The 13517-nt window shown below is 30.1% G+C and overlaps 3 protein-coding genes across 3 annotated transcripts; 1 reads left to right on the top strand and 2 right to left on the bottom strand.

Moving 5' to 3' along the window:
• Positions 1 to 52: 52 nt before the first annotated feature.
• OCT59_003607 (uncharacterized protein) lies at positions 53 to 3392 on the bottom strand. Its single transcript, XM_025312167.2, has 3 exons — positions 3277 to 3392; positions 2819 to 3207; positions 53 to 2736 (listed from the first exon to the last, which is right to left on the bottom strand). The coding sequence occupies exons 1-3, from the start codon at positions 3297 to 3299 to the stop codon at positions 701 to 703; spliced, it is 2448 nt and encodes an 815-aa protein (XP_025164570.2). The 5' UTR covers positions 3300 to 3392; the 3' UTR covers positions 53 to 700.
• A 4620-nt stretch (positions 3393 to 8012) lies between these two features.
• On the top strand, positions 8013 to 9054 carry OCT59_003606 (uncharacterized protein; the record flags this gene model as incomplete). The annotated part of the gene is made up of 4 exons (XM_066145727.1): positions 8013 to 8264; positions 8430 to 8705; positions 8901 to 8967; positions 9047 to 9054. The coding sequence occupies 4 exons, from the start codon at positions 8013 to 8015 to the stop codon at positions 9052 to 9054; spliced, it is 603 nt and encodes a 200-aa protein (XP_065996422.1).
• Positions 9055 to 10740: 1686 nt separating this feature from the next.
• On the bottom strand, positions 10741 to 11906 carry OCT59_003605 (uncharacterized protein; the record flags this gene model as incomplete). The annotated part of the gene is made up of 2 exons (XM_066145726.1): positions 10741 to 11432; positions 11639 to 11906. The coding sequence occupies 2 exons, from the start codon at positions 11904 to 11906 to the stop codon at positions 10741 to 10743; spliced, it is 960 nt and encodes a 319-aa protein (XP_065996421.1).
• Positions 11907 to 13517: the final 1611 nt, after the last annotated feature.

Genomic DNA, 13517 nt, shown 5'->3' with positions numbered 1-13517 from the left:
AAAGGATCATAATGAGAATACAATGTTCTTAAAATAGTTTCTTTATTCATAATATCTATCAACAAAAATGTCCTTAAAATAATTAATAAATACACTAAATTTTTTAAAGTAATTTATAATGATAAGTTGTTGCTATTATTGTAAAAATAAAAAAAATAATAATAGTTTTGTAGTACAAACATATATCACGTGACTGTAATTTTTGGTTGGATCAGATCGGCAATCACGTGTCAGCCACTTTTGACTAGGGTACTAGTTTATTTATCTATGACGAAATTTAGGTGGGACAAAATGTCACGGGAACAAGTAATTGCATGCAATTTGTTCTCGAACTTTCCTGCATATACTCAAAGTTTGATCTTTATATACGAGATAGCGTTAAATGCTTCTATTGTAAGTTATAGTACATTCAAATTTTTGTGACGTGGTCATAATTCTTTAAGATGATTTCAAAATCAATTCTTAGACCCATTTGTAAATTATATAAATAAGAGCCTTGGTTAATGAAATTTTTGATCAACATAAAGCTATAATTTTGAAAACATAAATATAGTGTACTTTAAAATCTAATGATTAGTCCAGCAGAATGTATTAAAAGCATTATAAATAATCGCAGAAATCATTAAGTCCAACCATCATGTTTAGCCAGCCATCACTAAGTTTGGCTCTATAGTTTAGTGCAAGAAACACTAAGTCACCATTAGTTTGGTGAAGTTGATGAAGGAGTTGCGCCGAATTGGAAATTAATCAAGAAGTTACAGGGAATATTAGTTCTGGCAATGCAATCTTCTAGATCGCGATATGGTCTATTACTCATCAAAAGATCGGCACGTTTAGAGCCTATCCCATGGATTGATGTCATCTCAGATTTTGAGCAATTGTTGATGTTGAATTTATCACTTCGCGTTAAGAGGAATGCCCTTCCTACAAAGGGACCAAAATACAACTTCCAATTATTACGGTCAACAATAGCAGACAATAGTGGTAAATTCGGTACATTGGAAGGCCCACGAGTGTAAAATAAAAAAACATCCCCTTTATCACTTGCTTTTTTATACTCCTCATTAAACGTTGTTTGGTTCACTATTGTTGACTCATAGCACTTGTATTGATGGCATTCTGTATGAAATACTGTATGAGACTGTTGAGTAGAGCCTGCAAGATAAATTGGACAAAATGAATCGCCAGCAGGTGCACTCCATCCATTGATGATGCAGACAGATGCATCTGTGAGATCAATATCAATTTGATCATCACCTTCCTTGCAAGTTACCGTTTTATTGGTAGAATAGGCACTTGATTTGGTACTTTCTCGCCGGATAGCTCTCTTCAATGATAGTGGTACGTTCCTAATGGTAGCTGAGCCAAAGTTATGTCTCGCGCCAGCATGAATATCTTGTAATTCTATTTCTTGATTAATTTCAAATACATTTGATTTAAGGACACGAAAAGAGGCAATGAAATGTTCGAAATGTTGCCAAAATTGACAACCAGGAGGAATGGTTGGGTCCTCCTTATTCTGAATTTCACTATAATACTTAAAATTCCAATTACGTAGAATACTATCACCTGATGCATTTGCCATTAGCCACAACCAGATATATGGACATGTTAAAGTTCCTTTATCGCTCAGATCATCTTGTTTCTCCAATTTGACCAGCCCTAGTTTTGAGAGTTCTTCCGGTAAAATATCTGTGCCAGGAATAGGAGCTGATAACACCAACTTGGTGTGCGTCATAATAGCTCGAAGAACAGGTGTTAGATAACGAGTATAATTAATCCATTCACAATAGTGATCCTTAAGTTTATAATATACTTGTTCCGCAATTGAAAGAAAGCTGGAATTTTCAAAATCTACCCCTTTTATAGCTGATTGAAGTGCTTCTAATGCTCTGCCATTTCCGCCCATATCGCTTACTAACATATTAAGGAGAGGTGTATTTTTAAAGACTGGCTCGTTCTTTTCTTTAGGAGAATCTAAAGAACGAATTTGAAGGAAAACTCGCTTTTGATGAGAAACTTGCACAACTTCATGGAATGGACGTGCTAAAGTTGCTGTGCAACATGCAATAATCAAGGGTGATTGTTTATTTATGACAAGAACGGATATCTCCGTCATTAAAGAATAAAATAACGAATCCTTTTTCATGCCATCATCTGGATTAATTAGAGCAGTTTGTAATCCATCAACAACGAGGATCACAGTCAGTTCCTTTATTGCTACCTTTTTTTCTTTAGCACATCTCTCAAGAATATTAATAGTTGAAAGGGGCTGCTTATCATCACGAATATTGACCCAGTGGAGGCCTTGATTCTGAAGCTGGTATAGCATTCGTTTAGCAATTACATCATTTGCATTGCATTCTTCTTTCGTGTTGATTCTTGTACCATTTTCAAAAGAGATGTTGATGATGAGTGCTTCTTGAAAACGAGGTTCCAATTCTGGATCATCTTTGAATATTTTACGGAGAATTTTAGGTAACTCTGTAGCATTACGAGATTTACCACATCCGGCACCAGATGTCATAAAAAAGATCGGTGTGTTTGTTTTTTCACGTTTATTTTCTTTGAACACGTTATATAGCCCCCGAACTTCTTTTCTCAATTCTTGTTCCAACTCAGATGATTCTTGATAATCCCAAGAACATCCGCCAGTATGTAAAAGTTGCGTAGGAGACTGTCCTAAATCTAAAGGAATGTTATTAAAATCAAGCCTTGGTCTTTTATATAGGTAATCTAAAAATATAGAAACAAGCTAGTTAATAAAAAAAGATCACAAATTTCTTGTTCGAGAGGTAAAACGTTGGGAGACACTTACCAGTGGAGCTGGAAACAATGAAGACATGGATGTCCCGTATATTAGTTTCCTTAGCCTTAAAATAATCTTTAAGCAAGAATCGAGGGTCCATCTTTTTGCCTCCGAGTTTATCTTCGATGTCACTTTCAGTAAAATCTTTAAGATTGTTTTCTTCTTCTACAACCTTCTGACTGTTAACTTTCCAAAGTTCCATTTCATTTTTTTCTTGAATTATATTTTTTATGATCTGCTCATGAAAGAGCTTCTCTTTGAAGTGTGAAACTTTAAAATCGGAAAACTCGACTTCAACATCACTATCATCGCAATATTTTTCGCCTATGTCTTGAGTGAAACTTTTATCGGAAGCTTGTCCTAGAATCAAACAATTGAGTGACAATACCATTTTGTTCCTGTTAAAAGCGAGTAGTAGTTTAGAAAAATTTGAGAAAGTTTGAGAGAAGTCTAAGGTATATATATACTTCATATACTTTTCTGGATACATCGTGACTGATAGACTCTTGCATAAACTTTTGGTGGCTTGTTGTGACGCAATACAGCAAAAGCATAGTAAAAAGTAATTTATCGGTGGTTCATTAGATTTTTGATTCTCAGACGAATTCTCAGGGTATTTATTAAAAAAGGTGAATTACGTTACGTAATTTTTCAGTCGTACGAATGATCGAATTTGACTAATGTGGCTTTTTGTGTGCAACACAGACCGGAAAAAAAATAAAGCGTAGTAACTCTTGTGTGAAGCCTTGAAGGTATATATATACTTCTGAATACATCATTTATAAACTATTGATTGGTAACACGAAATATGATATAATGATATAAATGATATAAATGATATAAGCATAGTAAAAAAAAAAAAAGTTTATTAAAATTAACTTGTCGGCAAGCGAAACAGGACGATTTTTTTCTTCGGGTGTACAACAACAATTAATAGCCAATAAAATTAATTTTAAACTGATTATGTCATAACGATAACTAAATTAAATCTGGGCGTTTTCTTAATAAGCAGATTTTACTGTATGACGTCGTGCTATTTCTTCGAGCATGAACTAAACCGATCTATCGCAGTTTAAGAAGTGCTGACAAAAAAATTATTAAAGTCTGGACGAGACACTTCGCAATTAAGGTACGAATGAAATATATTTTTTCGGTTGTGACTGTGCATTTGCAAGGGAGTGATTCATAGCTTGCAAAGCTAATATCTATTTTTTTGTTCAGAAATTTCGAGGACCTTATTAAGCGGAGAACATAAACCTTCGGTGAGTTTTAACTAAGGCCAATATTGTTAATTTATTTCTGACTCTGCATGTTCTATGCATAACTGACGACCATTTTATTTTATCCAGAATACCGATGTTGGGGACAAATGAAGTCGGATTAGAATTAATGAATTAATGTGATACTGTGTTAGCATATAGATAGTTTAGATAACGAAATACCGGCGAGCATTAGTATAGAAACTCTACTTCACTTTGTAGAACAAGTTTATGTATTACCGAATCTTGTAGTTTATTTTTTACATCAATAAATCAGTAATTCCGATGGGGATATTATCCTTTAAAAGCCTGTATTACAAATCGTATCGTAAACCATTGGATTTGTGAAGCTAATCCCTTCAGGAGTAAATGGATGATGTTATATTTCGTCTATTTTTCATCTACAACGAACGTGTTATAATAATTTTTGAAAGACGATGCAAGAATTTCACGAAGACCCGGAGTTTTTGAACAAACCGCTATTTTTTATTGCAATCAAAATGAGCCAAAGAACTAGCAGAAGACCTGCCAATATCTTGACGCAGTTAAGGGATTAACAACAAGTCTTTAACCATATTTAGTAGGACAACGATATGAATATTGCACGGAATATATTAGTTGTCGATTACCAAGAGACAAGAATATATAACGGAGATAGTTAAGAGGAAATTCTTTACCAACGTGTGAAAAATTCGAATACGAAGGAAACGAGTCTATATGTAGGAACTTGTAGCTTGGGCTTTTAGTCCCCGGAGGGAACTTCTCTGAAAGTTTTAGAAAATCCTATAAAACCAAATGTTTTATGATTCGGGAGGTTATAGGAGCAGTGAAATAGTCAGTTCACCAAGCTACATCGATATGTTCTGTATCTATAGTCTTGTGTTGGGGACATAACGATTAGTACATAAAATTTTAAGTCGGGAATGTACAGATCCAGATGTTGAAATCACTTTCGAATCTTAAAATATTTCGTTTAATCTTGTCGAAGAAACTTTTTTGATTGAGGGAAAACGTATTTGATGTGAAGAGCATGGAGAATCCCTGAGGAGTATCATCGTAATCGCGAGGAATAACCAAGCGATTATCTTTAAACTCTTCGAATAAGAATATATTTCATATGTCCTGGTAAGATAGAATTCGAATTGAGGATATGTTTAAGAACATTGTTAATTCGAAAAGTCTTATCATTTGAACTGAAGGATGCCTCCAGAAATTTTGGTACGAACTGTTGAAAAAGGTTATCGGTGGCAAAACCGTGACATTTTGTCACGATCAATTGACTGAGGTTATCGGTCTCCAGTAATCAGAAAGCTCATATATAATCGCTTACTTGGTTATTAGAAGGTTTAGTGTTTTTGATTTTTTTTTAATAATCAATCCGTTTTGATTCTGCAATCGATAGTTATCAATAAAACGAAAACTCAAATGAATAACTTAATAAATATGCTTTCAGCGTCTATATTTTGTTTTTTAATAAGTCTCGTTGGTTAAATGCTTAAGAACGTTCATACGACCCTACTACATAAGGTGACTTCTGATTGCGATTTCGTACACAAGTTAGCATTACGTTTCCATTCTCTGTTATAAATTCATTTTGTGATAAGTTAAATAATATGATTTATTGGAGAAATTTCCCTATTTATTTTTGTAAATAGAATCGGTATTAGTAATCTGGGATAGATAAATATATATTAATAATTTATTTACAAAAATAGATTTCGATTTGAATTTTTTTATGCTTTATTGATAAAATACTATACATCATTAAGTATATATCATATTTTTACTACTTTACTGGTAATTAAGTGTAATTAAGCAAAGATAAGTAAAGGTATATGGTAGTTATAGTGAACTAGACCTTCTAATAAATATTCTAGTATATTCTTTGGCACTTTCTCTAACTTTTCTGGCAAAGTCATCAGAGTCACTGTCATTAGAATTCTCGCTTTCTCCACTACTATCGGACATCGCCATTATGGGACTTTGTACTCTTTCATACACGCGCATTTGACGATAGCCATCAAAGATGAAGTATAAGATCCCACCTTTTTAAGATGTCCTAAAAATTTTTTCGGAATGTCAGGTTCGTTTTTGACTTTTATAATAACGACAGATATTTCGTATAACTTCTCCATATTATCAATGTCAATTGAAGAATTTTTCAAATTTTCCATGAAAGATTTAACATATTTGCAATGTTTTATGACTAATAGTTATATCTTTTTTAAGTTTAGCATATCTAGATTCGAGCTTAGTATGACAGTACGTTCTTACTTCCAACATTAAGTCTTTCACATCATTTCTATCTAATGCATCATCAAGCAATATGGGGCATCTCTAAATATACTTTTCAGAAGTTCCATGATTATTCTGATATATTCAACATCTTCACTAGTCCATATATCGTTCTTAGCGATGTAAATTTTACATATGCTGGATAAAAGTTGCTAATATTGTTGCTAAGTTGCAAGAAAATTTATCAAGTTGTGTCAGTTTAATGTCAACATGTTTGATGCTTTCAGCAACACATTGTTTACTGTAAATTGTTCCATTATTTTTTTCTTGAGTTTTATTTTTTTTTCATTCTGCATTATTTAAGCAATTTTGTCAAATGTATCGTAATAAGGGAGTCAAATGTATCACTTGGAAGGGTCAAGACGTCAAGTTCGACATTTTATGTTACATAAATATTACATCATGATTAATAAGAATTAGAGTACAGTCAAAACCTCTATGTACCGATGAAGGTTGTTTTAGGGAAAAAGTATCGGTACATCTTAATATATGTTATTATAAAGGACCAAGAAAAAGTATCTACATCGCGAAATTATATACAATATCGATACAACGCGGTTTTTTTTATTATACGTGAAATGGGACAATGAAAATTTATCGGTACAGGAAATTATCGGTACACCGGGGATCGGTTTGACTGTATTAATAATTAGACAGAACTTTGTAGAAATATTATTTTTAGAGAATTGATTACAAATGTGATTACGCGTAGCATAATGAAATAATTAGGATATATTTGGTTAGATGACTTAGATCGGGTAATTGTCTTGATCCAATCCATTAAACTGACGGATAAATGGATAGGATGGTTTTATATTATCTGATATTATCCAGCTTATCCGTTTATCCATGTAAATAATTGGATAATTATAGTTTGCGGTAAGAATATATATTAACTCGAGCCAAATTTATAATTTACCAGATTATATTGCATGATAGTCATTAATATGCTAATTTAAATTTCAAATACTGAAATACTGTATATATATAAAACATCTTATATCTGCCAGCTTAACGAATTAAACACTAGAATCTGACCAGAGGTAGGTCATGAATTTGATAATCTGACCCAAATATTACAGGTTGGATCAGGTACCCGACCTAACCCATTTTCCCATCAAAAATTTTACTATCACGTAACAGTAAAAATATTCATCACAACCGTCACATCCCACCGCATTTCCACCTTTCTAAGGATGGTCATCGGTCCTATGGTGCGTGACACCTATACTCATCAAAAATATTGCATAGTTCCTAATTGTATCTAGTTTTTCAATTTATATTTTATTAAAAGATTAACAGTTAAACCAATTTTTATATAGTTTAAGACTTTAAGTTGTTCTCTTTTAAAAAATTGGCTTACAATTTTAGTTATCGGGAGTCAAAAATAAGGCATGTTATTATAAATTAAGCAAATTCAGACTAATTTTGCAGGGGTAATTACAGGGGTAATTTTATAGATTAACCAATAAAATAAGAGATCTTTTATCACGTGATAACAATTTATTGTCTTAAACATTGTTCAAAAATTTTTTTAATAAAACAAAAAATGCCACCTTTGTCCAAACAGAAAAAAAATCAAAAAGCAGTCACATATAATAAATGGCCAATATGATGTTAAAGAAAAGTATAAAAATAATCATAAATTAATGCTAATTAATAATAATAATACAAAAAAACATCACAAAAAGAATAATTATAATGAAATTGCTGATGTATCCAATCCTTTTTACAATAATCCTGGCTTTAATAATATTTCAGGTTTAGGTGATGATGGTGATGATGCATTAGTTAGTGATTCCTTTAATGAAACTAAGGATTGGGGCAATGATGATGATAGTGCATGGAAATCATGGAATGATTCAGAAAATGTAGAAGATGAAATAAAAGAATTTGATTTAGTATGGCAAGATGATAATCAATTAGAAAAAATAAAATGAGAACTATATAAAGTAAGCAAAATATCAAAATCAACCTATTATGATAAATATGGTCCAAATGGTTTATTAATTAAAGCAGCAGCTGGTACAAAAAAAATTACAAATTTCTTTAAAAAAAGTGATTAGGATACTGATCAATCATCTAATCTAAACATATTAGAAGATGCTTCAAATGGTTTGGAAAGTGATATCATTAATCCATATACTTATCAGATGACTGAAAAAATAAAAGAATTAAAAAAACAATTATTAGAAAAACAACACAGTCAGTTAACAGTTACAGAATACAATTATAAAAGAATAATATTTGAATATTTTATCCTATTAAACAGTAATAATAATGGGTATGGACAAATGGATATTAGTTTAGAGATTGCTCAAAAAATCTTTATTAATGGTGATGTATGAAAAGCACAAAAAATTTGAAACCTTACAAGATATTGATTAATAAATAATGACCTTCCAGCATCTAAACATAAAAAATATCAAAAACCAGTTAGAGTGATTGATGATGAAGATGCTGCAGAAAAATGTTATGTTTGGATCTGAAAACAAAACTTCAATACTACACCTATTGCTTTTAAAAATTTTGTTAAGAATGAATTATTTCCTACTATTGGAATTGCTAAAAAGAAAATTATTAGTATAAGGACTGCAATAAAATGTAAGTGATTTTAAAAATAATATGCAATTATTATATATAATATTAATTTTAATAATTATATTTATTATAAAAAAAGTAGCAGTATAACCGCCTGACTGTGCACACGTGGGGTTTTCAAAAGGAAATGACGAATGGTTTATTGGGTATTTTTTAGTCTTAGTTAGTCCTTTTATGTACTTATGTATATATGTAAATACTTTGACTTTTTCTTAATAAATGTGTAGTGGTTATATATAAAAAAAATAAATAAATAAATACATAATAATAGAATTAATAAATAAATAATTATAACTTATGATTTATTAAATAATAAAGAATTTAGTTTAAATTATATATAAATATTATATTAATAACTAATAAGTAATAATTGAATTAAATAACTTATTGAAGCTAAGATTAACACTAATTTTTCCAAAATATCAAAACAAATATTTGGATTCTCAGAGTCAAAAAACATTTTATTTTTGGCCTCACTTTTGGATTCCTTCATCATTCACTTTAAGGAATTAATTTGGTTGCCTAGATGTAATGCCACTAATGCATGGGAAAAGGCTAAAAATATTGGAAAAAAAGACAAATTAAATGAATCTGAAAATATGGATCATTATTTTAAATCCCCTCATCAACAGATCAAGCAATTAAAACAGAATAAACAACAATCAAAGAAGAATAATATAACAAATTCACAGGAAGATCAAATGGTAGAGTTTGGTGATACATCATTGGAATTGGATTCAGTACAGCCTGAAAACTTAAAAAATGAAAATCTCATATTATCAAAATGCTATAGAATGAAAAAAAAAGCTCAAGATCAAATGTGTTTATTAATTAATAATAACTGGTGGTTTAGTTGGGGGAACATAAAAAGACAAAAAAGGTTGTTAACAATGTTATAATTGATTTAGCAACAGTATAATTAATCTTAAATTGGATATATACCAAATTTGAAAGGAAAAAGGGAGAAAAAAAAAAAAATATATATATATATATATATATATATAATAATAACAACAACTTCTATAATATATTCAATAGACATAATTTTGATTATTTTTATTCTATAATCAATAGATACAACACTAATCATTCTTATTCTATATTTATTCTTATCCATATTTTGATAATTGCATCCTACTGGGTGGATATAGCTTATGATAATTTGTTTGTATGGTATATAAACTACATATCAATAAAGCATATATAAATCATTAAAAAAAAAAAAAAAAAGACATGCGTAACTGCAAAATTAACATACTTACAAAGATTCTTTTGAATATTTTTACTAACATGCTTTAAGTCAGCAAAAATACGGCTTACTGCAGGAATGCATGCCAAAGTTCGGTTAGTCTCTAGGTCTTCATCAACACATACATGTAAAGTGAAATCAGTTTCTTCAAGAATAGGTATTATATTATTAAGTAATGCGATTAAAATGGCATGCTTCATCTGTCTTGAGCTCCCATCAAAATTTCCTTGATGAATTATTCTTGATGAATCATTTCCAGGTTTTTATGCTGATCGATAATTTTCCACTGTATAGAATCCAATTACAGGTTGGTAATTGTATCCTATGAAATAATTTCTGTTAATAATATTTTATCTTATATCAAATAATTTTCTTCATACCAGGAAGATCTCCTAAGTACAAGAATTCTTCACTAGTTTGGTGTGCATTACGAGCATGTGACCATGAACAATCAAACCCTACGGGCAGCACTTTCTCTTGACCTGGTAAATGATTTGCTTCCAATTGATCCAAAATTTCGAGTAAAATTATTTCACTATTGATTTTGCACTATCAATTATAGGCTTGTCCATACGAGCTTGATGACGATTATAAGACTGCTTGCTACATTGGTTTGTAACTCCAATTGTCGCTAATGCTGTCTGAAAAGAATTCCTATTCATCACCCCAGAAAGTGTGGCTCCTGCAACTAAACGAGAGTATTTGATTCCAGAATCTTCATTTGAATATTGTGTTGATGTTTTGCAAAGAAGACATGTAACAACACAAAATATCCTAAATCCTAATACTGTAGTGTAAAATGTCTGATTTGATGTAATAAGATCATGACAATTGGGGCAAGGTAATGAAAGAAGAATGGAGAAATATTGTGCAGTACTCATGAAAATAGTTGATCCCAAATTTTTTTTTTTAATTTCCTTTTCCACCAACCTTTGAGTCTCCAAATTGTTAAGAGTAGTTATATCATTTTTTTCATTTTCAGTTTCTCCATTTAGTGAAATAATTCTTTCTTTTAACATCTTAATTGTTTTATTTTGGAAGTAAATTGTTTGCTTATATTCCATACTTTTTAATATTAGAGCCTGTGCTGGTTTTGGTGATAATGTTTTTCCATTAAGTTCAACCTGAATTCCAAAAAGAATATCTTGACTAGTATTTTCACATAAAAAATCATCAATTTTTCCTTGATCCTGTTTCAAACTACGATATAATGTTTCTTCTTTTTTTTTGCATTAGCTTTCTGTGAACTTTCTAAAGATTCTTGTTGAAAAATAGTTGGATATTGCAAGGGAAACTTTTCATGAACAAGTTGTTTGAGTTTGATGATTATTTGAGGTTCATAAAGACCAAGGATTGATCAAAGACAGGTATTTGAATCAAGACCATATTTCTTCAACATGCAATGAAATGCAAGTCTCCCAACACCTTGTGCCTTTTTTTTAATGTATAATGAATCAGAGCCAAATTCTTCCCAAAAAAAAAGCAATTGATTGTTACTTTCCAAAATCGATAATTTGAACTGTTTTTTGCCGGCAGTAGTGAAAACTACAAATCCAGGTAATAATGGTATTAATGAATTCTCTATTTCTTGATTACGAATGAAAAGATATCTGGTATTATGATTTTGTTCTTCAGCAACAAAAACATCTTTTATAGTAAGATCAAATGCTTTTGCTTCATTATGTAAATTCATAATATGAAGACCAGTAGAATAGTCAATTACTATCCAAGTTCCATTCTTCCGTTTAATAGCATATCTATTATTAGGATCTTAAGCAACAAGCGTTGTGACACGCCGCCCATAGGATATTAAAATAAAATATCATATGTTGCCACCGACGTGTTGAGTTCGTATAATATCTATGCTTAGTTTAAAATAAAATTTAGTTACAAAACATTAATAAACCATTAATAAAATAAATTATTAATGTGGCACTTTTTACTCATAAGAAAAAGGCAAAAAGAATGTGTTTGTTTTTATTAAGGGCGAACTAAAAATTTTATTTTTCCAAAAATTTAACTGCGGAATTTCCTATCGAAATCCACTTGTATTTATACATTTTTAAGAAAAATATTTCTAATATTTCTAATATTTCTAATAAAATTTGAAGATCTATTATCATATGACTATCTTGTTACACTAAACTAAACTATAAATATAATTTTATTGGCTAATTATTTATCCATCGGCTAAATATTTATCCGTCATTTACTGCGCCATGTGACTTGTCACGTGACTTTTGTATTCCTAACTATTTCTTCTTGTGTAACCATATCATGTGACCTACTGTGCCACAGGATTTACTGCGTCATTTATTTATTATATTTTCAGTTATTACATTTATCCTCCTTTTGAAAAATTTATGTCCCATAAATTAAGAATCGAATTCGGGTCTCAAACATATTATATTATTATATATAGTTCAAATATTTCCCTATCAAAATATTCCTTTAATAATTCTCCATTTACCGGTCTTCTTAAAATTCTTCCATTTAATTCTTTAATTTTGTACGATCCATTTATTATTACTTCATGTATATAATATGGTCCCTTCCATTTTTCTTCCAATTTTCCTGTATGTGTTTTGTATTTCGCCATGTCAAAGTATAATACTTTATCTCCTATTTGAAAGTTTTGTTTTCGTTTTCCAATTTTGTCATGATATTTCTTTTGTTGTCCTTGTGCTTTTTCAATATTCTTTTTCGCTTCATTTCTTTTTATTGGTAATTCTTCTATTATATGTTCTATTCTTTTAATCATTGTAATTCCTTTAACTTCTTCATCATTTGGTAATATTACTCTTCTTTCATAAGTCAAATAAAATGGTGTCATTTTACTTGATTTTTGTATTTTACTCCTATATGCAAATAATATTGGTGCTATTCTTTGATCCCAATTTTTATCTTCATATTCTCTATTTCTATATATCGTTAATTTTTCTTTTACTAATTTTGCCAATGATTCTATTAATGTTTTATTAAATCGTTCTACTAATCCATTTGTTTTAGGGTGATAAGGAGTTGAGAATTTATGTTGAACATTAAATTTTTCTGTAAGATCTTTAGTTAATTGATTATTAAATTCTGATCCATTATCTGTAAGTATTTTCTTTGGACATTCATGTTGACAAATTATTTCTTCATAAATAAATTTTGATATTTCTTTTGCATTTGCTTCTTTTATTGCTTTTGCTTCTGGCCATTTCGTAAAGAAATCTATTGCTACTACTATATATTTATTTCCTTCTTCTGTTCTTGGTAATGGTCCTATTACATCTATTCCAATCATATGAAAAGGTTCTTT

This window comes from Rhizophagus irregularis, chromosome 11 (genome assembly GCF_026210795.1).
Source record: "Rhizophagus irregularis chromosome 11, complete sequence".
NCBI lineage: Eukaryota > Fungi > Glomeromycota > Glomeromycetes > Glomerales > Glomeraceae > Rhizophagus > Rhizophagus irregularis.
Note: the sequence above shows the minus strand (reverse complement) of the source record. Positions and strands in the feature narration are given on the sequence as shown.